The sequence below is a fragment of the Polypterus senegalus genome, chromosome 18, assembly GCF_016835505.1.
Source record: "Polypterus senegalus isolate Bchr_013 chromosome 18, ASM1683550v1, whole genome shotgun sequence".
NCBI lineage: Eukaryota > Metazoa > Chordata > Cladistia > Polypteriformes > Polypteridae > Polypterus > Polypterus senegalus.
Genome location: NC_053171.1, coordinates 39,946,160 through 39,960,199, shown reverse-complemented (window position 1 = coordinate 39,960,199; position 14,040 = coordinate 39,946,160). Strand labels below are relative to the sequence as shown.

The 14,040-nt window shown below is 35.9% G+C and overlaps 1 protein-coding gene across 2 annotated transcripts in view; it reads right to left on the bottom strand.

The window, feature by feature from the left end:
- Positions 1-14,040, bottom strand: part of LOC120519151 (latent-transforming growth factor beta-binding protein 2-like) — a 389,450-nt gene that overhangs the window by 155,521 nt on the left and 219,889 nt on the right. For both annotated transcript variants that reach the window (XM_039742299.1, XM_039742300.1), the window contains exons 7-8: positions 11,965-12,269; positions 10,093-10,195 (exon numbers count right to left, since the gene is read on the bottom strand). In XM_039742299.1, the coding sequence (XP_039598233.1) occupies positions 10,093-10,195; positions 11,965-12,269 (408 nt within the window). The remainder of the gene's footprint in view (positions 1-10,092; positions 10,196-11,964; positions 12,270-14,040) is intronic.

Below are 14,040 nucleotides of genomic sequence, written 5' to 3'. Positions count from 1 at the left end.
GCAAAAATAAACAGATGTGGTTTTACAGCTCAATCTCTATAATTCCACTCCGTTAAAAGGGAACAGTTGGGCAAATTGAAGTTGCCTAACCTTCTCCTGTGTTGAAGGCACATCATTTACATTACTATCTTTAAACAGAAACATGAAGAATCTTTTTGGTTGACAAAATGAAATCCATGAAAAACAATTCTAGAGGTAAAATTAATCATCACTAATTTATAGAAACATCACTTGAAAACTTGCCCTAATGAGGAAGGCAGTGGCATAAATGAATTGTGTCTCGTTTCCTGGATAGCATCTTTTAATTTACAGGCATAATAATGATCTGGACTGCATAATTCACACTACTCATATATGTCGAAACCATGTATATGTACGTTTGTATAATGAATGATTGTATGTATGTGGCCTCCATAATGTTTGGGACATTTTTCCTTGATTTACCCCTCTGCTCCAGAGTTTAAAATTACAAATCTAACAATTCAGATGTGATTAAAGTGTACATTGCAGACTTTAATTTAAAGATACTTGCAAACATTTTGGTCACACCATGTAGAAATGGCAACACTTTTTCTACATAGTCCCCCATTTCAGGGTACCATAATGTTTGGGACATAGCAATGGCAGGTCTATTAAAGCAGTCATATTTAGTACTTAGCCCTGAGCACACATTATGGAGGGTACTGTATATTCTTGGCATTCCACTAGGGAAGAATACAATAAAGTTGTCTGTGAATAGTTAACTTCAATTTTGTGACTCATGGGTATGAGTTTTCAATGGCTGAGATACAATTACATTTTTTCAATGACTGAAGTATTGCATTCTTGCTTGTTATAATAATTCAGGATTGTTATTCACCTTAAGTGAAACTGCTTTAAAATTAGCCTGGAGCATCAATATGGAGAAACATGGTGCTTAAAGGCAGAATATTTCACATTTTATATAATTTTAGACAAAGATAAAAAAAAATGGTTTAAATGATAAGATGTTTCTTGTCCATGTTCAGAGTATTTTCCACATGTTTTTCTAATTAAGAAAGGCAGGATCTTTTTTCTGCTAACAAGATATTTTACATACTTTTTCACATATTGCATGGTTTCTGATGTTAGAACCTGAGTTTAGCTCTGAATGCTTGAAGGTGAATGATTTTCCTAAACATCACAAACCTATAACAATATCAGATTCATCATTAAACACAAAGGGAAAAAGCTACTGTTAAAATGTAGATGGAACTGCACATAAGACGGCAAGAAGAAACTCTGTACATTTGTTCTGACCAAGAGTGACTAGAACAGTGATTACTGTTGCTGCCTCCATGCTCTAAAGGCATGGATTTGAATCTCAGTCCAGCCACAGTTTGTGTGTGTGAATGTTCACCCTGTGTCTTCACTGGTTTTCTATTCAGATTCCCCTCCATAATCCAAACACACACTGGTCTAGATGACCAGGGAATCTATGGGCCCAGTATGTGTAAGTAATGGATTTGTGTTCTTCAAAAAACTGGCACCTCATCCAGTACTTGTTCTTGCCTTGCCCCTAATGCTACCAGCACTGATAAAAAATAGGTTTAAAAAGAAATGATGGAATAAACAAAGGAAGGAAGGAATGAATAAATAAATAAAGGATTATTAAATTCACAGGAGAGATCAACAAACACCTATAAGCACTCCCACACAAATAGGATTATGATAAATATTTTTGAACCTAGACTGTATTTTCTACTTTCTTTTTATATTAGTGCTTTTATTTTCTTTGCTTTGTTATTTGCTAGTGTACTTACTTATTGGGTACTTTTTCCTATTGTAGCACTGTTCATCATAATCTGCTACTAAAATAATAATACTGTAAGATTTCTTATGTTCAAATCCATCCATCCATTATCCAACTGCTATATCCTAACTACAGGGTCAAGGGAGTCGGCCCAAGCCAATCCCAGCCAACACAGGGCGCAAGGCAGGAAACAAACCCCGGGCAGGGCGCCAGCTCACCACAGATGTTCAAATGCATATTTTGTTAAAATGTTTTTAGTTTTAGCAGTTTATTTTGTACAGTTCAGGTTTGTGAGATAAGATTCAACATCTAAATTTTAAATTTAAAATGCTCAATATTTAGATGAGAACTCTCTTTTTGGAATGCAGTTTCTAAAATGAAATTGGTAATTCAGTTTAATAATAATAATTCTTTGTATTTATATAGCACTTGTCTCACTACTCAAAGCACTCACCAGTTGCAGGTTACGTGCCTTGCTCAAGGGCCCAACAGAGCAGAGTCCCTTTTGGCATTTTACGGTATTCGGACCGGCAACCTTCCTAATAATAAAAGGTATTCGCTCAACATTTATAACCATCCATCTTTCACCATTACAGTTTTGCAGAAGCATTTAATGAGGCATGGGATCAACCTTAGAAAGAACACCAGTTCAGAGTTATTATTATCATTATTATTATTGTATATTTACTTTTATCCAAGGCAACTTACAAGATCAGGATCAATGACAATAATTCAGATTTATTTTTTCATGGTTGGAGCACAGGCTAAGTGACACACACAGGATAACACCATACGTCACAGTTGCAAATGAAGCAGAAAACTTATGGTTTAAAGTCCATTGCCTTAGTTAGCCCTTATACCATACTCCCTAGAATCATTCATTCATTTAAAACTGTTCATATTGTAAATCATTAAATTCAGTTAAAAACGGCACATTACCTGCAATTTAATTTTAAATACAGTGGAACCTCTGTCTTGGTTCACGTACAAATCGGTTAACGAGCAAAAAGTTCGCCAAACTTTTGCCTCTGCCCACGACCACACACTCGGTATACGAACAAGCTAGTTTCCCTTTCGGTTTGTACGTGTTCAGTCTCTCCCTGTGCATTTCCTGTGCAGCGAGACACGAGAGAGAGCGCAACACACACAGACGCGCGAGAGAGAGACACACACGCACACACGAGAGAGAGCTGGACTCATAAGGTAGAGAAGGCAGCTAAAGAATGCACTGGGTTTTTGTTTTCATTTCTGTTTACAGCGACCGGTTCGTGGTGCACATTGTTGCAATGTTACTTCTCTTGGTGGTTTATTAAATTACGGATTTTTCAAATGTTCATTTTTTCCCTGTGCTTAAAACTCATTAAAAAAGTGTTTTTAGCGAGCAGTTCTTAGCGCCATAGCGCGAACTATTGTAGTGTTAGTTTTCTCTGTTGTTCAAGGTTTTCTCAGTGTTATTCAATGTTTTTACATTTAGTTCACTATTATCCTGTGCATTCTATGGTATAATTAACTATATTTGTGCTTAAAAACAAAAAAAAATATATATATTTACATACAGTTCGTACGGTCTGGAACGGATTAATTGTATTTACATACAATTCTATGGGAGAAATTGCACGACCAAATCGGTTTACGACCAGAGTTTTGGAATGAGTTATGGTCATTACAGAACACAGTACAGTACACAGAAAAATTAAACATTTTAGTGCGCAATATTTAAACTGAAATCAGAATTTTTGCATACTAATGTGTGCATTGGAAACAAATGATTTACAGTACTGTAAAAGAGATGCAGAGCCATTATCACCCCACACAGCAGCCCCAGAGTAACTGTTGTGGCGGGCGGCTGGGGTTTGTGCCCAGAAGGAACGCCTAGAGGGACCAAAAGAGGAAGTATGCCTCCCTGGTTTGTATGGCGGCCACGGGAATGCAGCATGGAAGCTCAACCCTATAGGGGCCAATGGCCACCGCCAGGGGGCGCTCGGACGAGTAAGGAGCCCTGGATAACAGCACCTCCGCCACACCAGGAAGTGCAGCAGGAAGCTCATCAGGGGGCACCTGGAGCATGTCCGGGTGGGAATAAAAGGGGCCGCCTCCCTCCAGTCGTGAGGCGGGTGGAAGTGGATGAAGCTTGGAGGAGTGGAGGCAGTGAAGGAAGGCTGGACATTGGAGAGGCCCGGACTGGGGTAAATGGTGAAGGAACACTGGGTTGTGTGCGGGACTTTATTTATTTGTAAATAGTGTGTAAATAAATGTGTGTGTTGGACTTATTGGTGTCTGCCTGTCTGTGCCAGAGTTGGTCTTCCACACTGTCAAGTCGGAAAAGGCTTTGTGTCCAGCAGGTGTGGATTTTAGTCTCAGATGGAGTAGCATGAACCCTTATCAATCATTACATACAGTTTATTAATACTTTTAATAATGTAAAGCATTCTATGAAATTATTACAATATTCTGAGCAGGTGGCACAATGGTAGTGCTGCTGCCACGCAGTAAGGAGATCATGAATTCACATCCCGGATCCTCCCTGTGTGGCGAGCATTCTGAGTAGTGAGAAAAGTGCTATATAAATGTAAAGAATTATTATTATTATTAAGTTTACAGTAATTAAGAAGATGGTCTGAGTTGTCACATTCACCAAAATAAAATTTGTGTGCAATGTATATCTTTGCATCTAGATTATCTGTCCATCTGTTGTGTTACTGTCAGGGGTTTTTCACTGTCGTGATTGTTATTGTTTTTCTTGCTTTTAATGTTATTTCTTTCAGATTTGAGTATTATATCTCTTTAAATTAGCTCATAATAGAAAGTACTCTATTACAGGCTATTGCTTATTTCACTGTGCTGATTTGCACCTGTTGTTAGGACACACAATGGTTATTATGTGCATGTCCTTATATATACATATATATATTATATATATATAATATATATAATATATATATAATATATGTATATTATATATATAATATATATATTATACATATATATAATATATATAATATATATATATATATAATCTAGACTAATAAAAGGCAAAGCCCTCACTGACTGACTGACTGACTGACTGACTGACTGACTCACTCACTCACTCACTCATCACTAATTCTCCAACTTCCCGTGCAGGTAGAAGGCTCATTCCTTACAGCTTACTTACAAAAGTTGGTCAGGTTTCATTTCGAAATTCTACGCGTAGTGGTCATAACTGGAACCTATTTTTCTGCATATACTGTAATGGAGTTCAGCTGGATGGCCGTGTGACATCATCACGCCTCCCACGTAATCATGTGAACTGAATGTGAGCGCAGGACGTAGAAAACAAGGAAGAGCTCCAAAAAGTGCTGAAGAAAACATGCATTATACCATTGAGAAGGCAGCGAAACAATAAGAAGCGAGCGAGTGAAGCATATTCATGAGTGCAGCTACTGCGGAAACAAAGCACAGTGTAAACCGTAAGTTTAAATTAAGTTTATAGACATGCTCCTACTGCCGTTTCTCATGCGCATTGAGGCATACAAGCATATTCATGACTGCACCTACTTCGGAAACAAAGCACGGTGTAAATCTAAAGTTTAAATTAAGTTCATAGACAGGCTGCTGCTGGCGTTTGTCATGCCCATGACTAATGCGGGATACAAGTTTAATGAGAGGACGCAGGGTATAAACAAGAGTTTTGATCACTTTGTAACAAAGTTAAAATTGCTGGTGAGGGGCTGTGCACCAATACTCACAGAAAAATCCACAAGTTAATACACACACTGTCTCTAGAGTTTCTCCACACTCTGAATTCTCCAGGCACTACTTACATAAGGTTACATTGACAATCATGTTACGTTATTTTTAAAATGTTTGCTTTTCTTAGCACAAGCACAGCTGAGAAGCTTCGATGCATGTGCTACATAACGTGTTAAAAAATAACGCATTTAATCACACTTTGCAAGCAAAGGGGAAGTTCTCTCAATGCATGATACTGCGGAAACAAAGCACGGCTTGAAACGTAACTTTATATTAAGTTTATAGACACACTCCCGCTGCCGTTTGTCATGCCTACCACAAATGACGGTATTCGCGAGTTACAAGTTTACTGAGAAGACACGAGGTATAAACGAGACTTTGGATCACTTTGAAATGGAGTTAAAATTGCTCTAGCAAGAAGCTGAACGAAACGTTAATGTTTAACTTTTAATAACTTATAGACTACATTTTATTGTTTTCCCTTGCACTCAGTGAGCGAGGCCAAAGGGTGATCAGTTTATATATATATATATATATATATATATATATATATGAATGACCTCCAAAGAGCACAGAGACTTTTGATAACGTCAACGTGTCTGCAAAGTGGCGTCTCCTGCCCTGGAAAAATACTATTAAAGTCAAGCAGCCGGCGTTGCACGTATACTCTTAACACTGCAGAGGACACAAAACTAATTTTCTTTAATTGTTGGTGATGCTGGTAAGGCACTTTACCAGAGGCAGAAATTTGGACATTCACATAGAAAATGTGATTTCTATACCACAGCCGTCGTGTTGCGCCTTTCAAAAGGGATCTACTACCAAGAGATGATCCATATACATTTTAACTGCTGTTGGTACTACTTACCTGTTGTATTATACCGTCTTTAAAATGTAGCTTACCCGAAACCACTCCAGTAGTGCTCAATGTATCTTTACTTCTTAAAACGTTAATGTTTTACTGTTTAATAACTTATAGACTACATTTTTTTTCACTTGCATTCAGTCACCACAGCTATACACACACATATAGACACATACATATATATACACATATATATAATTTGTGTGTGTGTGTGTGTATATATATGTGTGTATGAAGCGTGGGTATTTTACTATACTGTATATATAACAATGACAAAGCAATTACATTGTCAATCATGTTACATTATTATTAAAATGTTTCCTTTTCTTTCTCATTACTTCTTTAACACACTACTTCTCCGCTGCGAAGCGCAGGTATTTTGCTAGTATATATATATATATATATATATACAGTGGAACCTCGAGATACGAGTTTAATTCGTTCCAGCACTGAGCTTGTATAGCGAATTTCTCGTATCTAGAACAAACTTCCCCATTCCCCATCTCTCTCTCCTCTTGAGGGCAATCATCTCCTATTCCCCATTTGGATGTCCACGATATTTTTGGATACGCTTATATAGCGAACTGCTACAGCGAAACAATGAAATCACAAGCGCACAAACGCGTAGATCCTCACGCTACGGGAGAACAAGGAACACTGAGTGAGCTGACGGGCTGGCAGCTTCAGGTTGGGTGAATCCCCGAGTCAAGGTGGATCAGGAAACGCGTCACGCATAACCACAGCCTGTTATTTCTCGTATACAGAGGTGATCGTATCTAGAGGTTCCACTGTATAATTTATATATATATATATATATATATATATATATATATATATATATATATATATATTGTGGTCCCCGGCCGGGACGCCCAGGAGGACCAGAGGAGGACTTGTGCCTCCTCCAGACCGAGAGGGGGCGTCCGTCCTGGTTATGCTGGGAGTCTCGGGTACAGGGCTTGGATGTGTGGTCCCCGGCCGGGATTTGCTAAAAATCCTTGTGCTTTGTTTGTTTGTGTATTGACCTTTTGTTCACATCTTTCACTTTGCCCAGTGTGGGCTGGTGGTGTCTTGGAACCCCTGCAGATTTTTTATTTTTTTTTTTCTTCAGCTTATCTGTAGCTTCTTTTTTTTCTGTTCTCCAGGTCATCTGAACTTATTATCATCACACTCATCTTTAGAGACTTTCAATGTGATATTAAATATAAGGACTCTACTTTTCTACTAAATAGTTATCTATGTAAGCTCATATTGATTTATTTTTCATTTCTTCTTCATTATTAGTCTTGCCTAATTTAATCTCTTTTCTTTTCTTGTAACTATTTCTTTTACATCTTATTAAGCACTTTTAGCTACATCCCACAAATTAAAAATGCTACATAAATAAATAAATGTTGTTGAAATGTTTCTTGGGCTTCTTTTTGGTCTTGATGCACAGTTTTCTTTGATCCTTGGCTTTGACCTGTTTTGATTTCATGTTCTTCTCCTGGTTACTCCAAATCTTGTCTTTTTTTTTGTTTTTATTGATTTTGTTCTTAGAGTATTGCTTTCGATTTGTAGATTGGACCTATTTGCCTCAGATTGCCTTTTTAGGTATATCGTTTTTGGATTTTCCAACATTTTGCGCTTAATTGCTCTATTTTTGTTAAAACAATTCTCAATTTAGAAAGATTCATAGTTGCCCTTTTGTTTATAAGTCAGGGTTTTAACTTTTTCTACTTTGTTGGATATTTTGAAGATATTTGTAATATTTTGAACTGTCTGAAGTTTGCCGGTAGCAGTTTGGGGACTGGCTGCCTTGGGATAAACCTCTTCGGGATATGCTAATGAAGGACATGGCCCGCTTTTGTGACTTATTTTGGAGGTCATCCATTCATCATTAAAAATGCTTAATCAAATTTAGTTTGTGAGAACTATTGGGTATCCTGTCTACAATATGATTTATTAAGTTAACATCCTGTGCTCAAAGTGTACAATTACTTCATTGCTGTATACACACAGACTAGTTGAAAAAGTGGTACTGAATTTTATAAAACGTGATTTTTTTTTAAACAAACATTTTCTGCTTCTAAGAGGCAGCATGTAAAAGTAATCAAAGAGAGAAAAGAGATGTATTCTAAAAATTAATGTTTAGCTATTAGATATGTACATTTTTTAGCTGTTTCAGTGCTATTGGGTACCATGAAGTGATAACTAAATAAGGCACTAAGTGCAGTTTTTAGGAGACAGCTTTATATTTGTCTATAATTAAATGAAGAAATATGATCAATCAATTTGAAATAAATGGGGTAATTCAATCACATGCAAAAAATAATGAAATCATAATTATATAGAAAACCTGTATGACAGTCTCCTAGTGTATCTTTAGTCTTTTCAGAATTAAGGTGGGTGTTCTGAGTACAGGTGTTACCATCAGAGAGTAATTTTGCGTTTCAATGTCTCCACCTACAATGACCACCAATACCTGCCCTCACTAAACTCATTTTCTCTTTCACACTGTTTTACTTCTCACACTTTGGCAAAACCAGGTTGGACCGTGTTTTTCTTTTTTTTTCAAAAATACATTTCAGTACAAAATATAATCATTTACAATAATGCACCCAGAGCTTTATTCTATATGTTTAACAGAAAGATCTAATGAGAAACAGAAAGAAAAAGAGAAACATCAAAAGGATTTGTATCATTGTAATAGTCCACTGTTCACTGTAATTAAAAAGTGATAACAACTCCATGAACCTTGACTGAGCTAGAAAAACAAAAGCCAGATGGTCACCTAAAAATGAGTTCACTTAGTTCTCATTATGAAGAAAGAAGGATACATGAAAGTCCCTCAGTTAATAAAAAATAAAACCATCTAACATGATAAACCATTATTTTAAAATGTATTGATCCATTGCTGGGGAATATTTTGATTTGGGTTTGGTAGAGATAACATGAATCATAAAACAGGAGACGCATGAGGAAAAAATATAAAATAAATAATAACACTGATCAGCGATTGCTCTTGGTCAATATTAAAAGTAAATCAGTAAAAATAAAAGTAAATACAAAATTAAAAGTAGATCAATTGTATATACTGTTCGAAGAAATCAACTTTCGAATTTAATATGTCTATGTCTGCTCTGTATTTTAGATTTTTTATTTTTCACATTTGAGAAGTAAATATAGACATTTTCTCCCCAGTAAGATGTTATGTTATTATTACTTTTGTCATTTTTCTCTTATAAAGTTTGTTATTCCCAACTGACTATTAAAGCACTCAGAAATACTGCATGTATCATCATTTTTGTAAGTGACTTTTGGTAAATATGTATGCCAAAAAAAGAAAAATAATTCACAACTGTAGTACAGAAATATGGAAACAAGGAATGTAATTAAGTTATGAGCCTTCCACAAACAGTCTACTCTGAATATACTCACAGACATTTTGATTCAAAATTCAAAAGTATGCTTATAATACTGTAAAATATCACATTACTGTTTAAGTGCAGAGAATTGTTTGATCTTTGTAGCTATAATTACTTAATGCTACCTAAAATGAATTCAGCATATAAAACATGATCTCAAAAATATGACTTAATATTTCTGGAAACACAATGAATACAATTACATCATGGTTTCTTATTAAGTGCAAAAGATGTGTTCCCAGAGGAGAAGAAGATCACATTTTAAAAAGTCTAGAAAAGTGTTATTAAGCCTAGTAGTCACTTGTTACATTTCACACCTGGTTTGGGAGGACATTCCGTACACTTGTTCAATCCCCAGGATTTTCCAATACTGCCACAGCAATCATCCTGCTTAGTCAGACCAGGAAGAGGTTTACCACACTATAATGCAAAAACAATGCAGTTAATATATAACCTTTAGACAAGCTTTTTCTCAAATACATTTTAAAAAGGTGCTAAAAATATACAAGGGCTCATACTGTGCCATCAACCCAGCAACTATTTACTGGCTGTGAAGTGCCCAGACTTGAACAGCAGGACTCTGGGAAGTTCCAGGACTTGTTTATTCTGAGGAAATAATGTCTGAAATTTCTAAGATGAGGTACTGCTCATTCACATTTGTCGCCGTTAAATTTTAAATATGCAATCGTACACAACTTGTACCCCTACCTCTAGGTGACTGAACACCTGTCCTATAAATTCTGTTTTGATAAAAATCATGAACACAGAATTAGAAGCATGTAAACACAAATTCCAACTTCATTTCTTAGATCTTTTTACTACTGCAATAAAGAAAATATATCCCTTTAGAACATGTTATTTACTTTTAAATGAGAAACATGTGCACTGGAGAAGACATAAAATACGTATAGTTTAGACTTCTGTTTACCCCTTCCATGTATCCATAATTGAACCTGATTAATCTAGCTCAGGGTCCTGGGGACCTTATGCATAAACTCTCAAAGATCTGACACCAGTCAAATGTATAGGGTAGGAAATGAACATAACACTGAAGTTGAATGCAAACTTATTCAAAAACTGGAAAAATAGATGAACGCAGAGAATCTTTTTGTTCTCACAGTAAATATTACGCCCATTTATCTATTATTACAGAGTACAGTATATGAAGTGTCTATAGCCATGTTGCTGCCTCCTTTCTTTCCTATACTCATGTTGCATATTCTCTTAATAACAGTGTTTCAAGTAACAGAATTTCATGTCTGGCTTACTCTTAATGTTTTTGAACAAGGTCACACCCCTGTGTTCAACACTGCCTTCACTTAAAGTGTCAAAACACCCAATTAGAGAGTAGCAGGAGATAATTGCTCTTGCATGAGTAACTGCAAACATATTACAGGGATTTGTGAGTTCACAAAAAAGAAACTTGGAACACATTCAGATATAGCATGTAGTGTAACAAAAAAGTAGACCCAGAAAAAGTTAGGTACAGTAGGACATGAGAGAAAGATATAGAAACCTTAAAAAATATTAAAATGATCTTACACCATCTTAATGCTAATCATGTGATATTAAACCCTACAATGATTACTACACTGAAATTATGATGTAAGACACAAAGAAAGTTCCACTACAAGATGAGTTTTCCTTTCCTGCTCCTCGCTCAATCATATTCTTCATAATATTCTTATTCATTTCAAATCTAACCATGCAGAATCAGCCAAATAATTCCTACTGTCATGTGGGTTCTGGGCAGCTTGGTGGCACAGTGGTAGCGCTGTTCCCTTGCAGTAAGAGGACCAGGGTTTACGTCCTGGGTGCTCCCTTTCATGGAGTTTGCATGTTCTCCCCGTGTCTGTGTGGGTTCACTCTGAGTGCTCTGGTCTCCTCTTACTGTCATGCAGAATAAGTGAACTGGCGATGATGAATTGGCCCTAGTGTGTATTTTTGTGTTTGGGTTTGTGTGTATGTGTCCGCCATGCGATGAACTGGCGCCCTATTCCTGTGCCCTGTGCTAGCTGGGATAGCCATCCCGACAACCTGGCATGAATTAAGTGGGTTAGAAAATGACAATGACATGATGATTCTGTAATATTCAGGCAAATAGTTTTCTGTCACACTAATTTCTGTGTGTCATTTTACATTCTTGATAATTACTATTGCAAAATTTTATTTTTTATTAAACTACTCACCTGGCCATCAACAGTTTCTTGAAAACATCTCCCAACATAGCTATTGAGCCTGTTCTGCTGCCTCGAAGAACCACTTCCATTTCCAATGATGCTGTTGCCATTAATGGAGTTGTTTTCTGTTCCTTGTTGTGCTCCTTTGGATAACTGAGTCCTCTGCTGCACAGAATGAATCAACTGCACTCCATCAAGGCTATTTTGGTCTGTCTTTGGAGGTTCTGGTTTTACCCTGGCTACTTGGTGGATCTGCACTTTAGTTTCCGGTGGGTGGTGTATGTGTACATTTACCAAGGATGGATGCACAGAAGCTGTGAAAATAAATTTTAGCTTGTTGAACTTCCTTTAAAGCAGTATGTTAACACACAAAGGTATTTTAAAAGAAATGATCTTAAAATGTTAACTAGTGAGTTGCATGGAATTAATTCATAATTAGACTATGTTTGATCCTTAATGTCTCCAGACAAATAATTTAAAGAACCATAAACTCCTTGCAAAAAGAGAATCACTGTTGTTTAAAACTGGTTGCCTAAAGAATTCCAACTTGATGGGCAAAATTAAAAACAAATAACAAACTAACAAATATTACTCTTAATCAGGTTATCTAACTCAATCTAACATTGAGAAAGGAAAGCAGTTTATAACCTTGGGAAATGTCATACAGCTTTGAAAAACATGAAGCATTCCTTATGATTACAGTAAGGCTCACAGAATTTGTAGATGGACAAAGTAAATGAAAACTGTCATTTTTTTTTAATTATCGTTGACCATGTAACTCCAGTATGAGTGATCTGTGGCTTACTGATCAATTATAGAGACATTCTACAGCGATCCATACAACAATTTAGTGAATGACTTACATGACTTACACACTTTCAAAAAACATACTTAAAAATAACCATTTGATTTTCTGTAATTTCAAAGATATAAAAATGGGTAAGAATTTTTTGTGTTTTTCAGACTGCAGCCACTCAAAAGCAAAAACAAAACTGCAGGGATGTCGTAGCACCAACAAGCACAGAGCTCATTCTCTCAGTTCAGCCTGCACAAGTGAGTCTAACTGGACTACCTTTCAAAAATAAATAGATACATCCACTAAAGTTCATTTCAAGTTGAAATATGATCAGTATTAGTGTTATTTGAAGGAGTGGAAGAATATTTATCCTTTTATGTTTTAAAAAAAATTCTAAAAAATGTAAACATCTTAGCATGTGACTTTTTAAAACCTCTAATTATAACTTAAAAAAAACAGAACCTTATGTGGATCAGATCAAATAATTTAGATAAGCAAACAAATCTTTATAAAAGGTGGTTTAGGAATAAACAAAACCCTGAAGGGTAAGGAAGAAAGGTGTTGAAAGTGTCTTTCATTCAGAAGCTGAAGGCAACACAAAGGAGTTATTTATAGAGTACAGCTGTGAGAAAAAGTTTGTACTGTATATACGGTATATAATCCGAGTTAAATCAAGAACACAGAAATCCACTGAAATACTTCCACTACTTCAGGGTATACTGAAAATAGTTGTGCGGTTTTATTATATTAATACAAAGCATGCAAGCCTATAAAAAAAATACTGGTTGCCATATGGATGCCAATGTTTTTTAAGGAGACATGTCTAAAATGTTCTTCAGAGCTTTCTCATTGATCAGGTGACTTTGAAAAGGGGGTATTTTTTCAGCTGGACCAGACCAACCACTCACTGATGAGATAAAAATAAATGGCAACACTGAACACAAAGCTGTCAGGGACCCCATAACTTTTTAGACAGGCCTTGAGTATCTGCAGCTTTATGTTGTATACTGAACATCATTTATTCTTAGTCTACATTTATTTCTGTTTGGTGGTTAAACTACAAATTTCACAATACAGCAAATTTTATGAGTAGATTTAATTTGTCCCTCAAAGTGACAAGATAACTGGCAGTGAAGAACCAGTGAAATTGAAAAAAAGTGCACTATTTTACATTCATATTTACTAAATATGATTTTTGTGTTTATAAGATTTACTTATGAATGCTTTGAAATCACTTCAGTTTTTTTGTCTGGCACCTCCTAACTCAAGAGAACAACAAAACATATGAG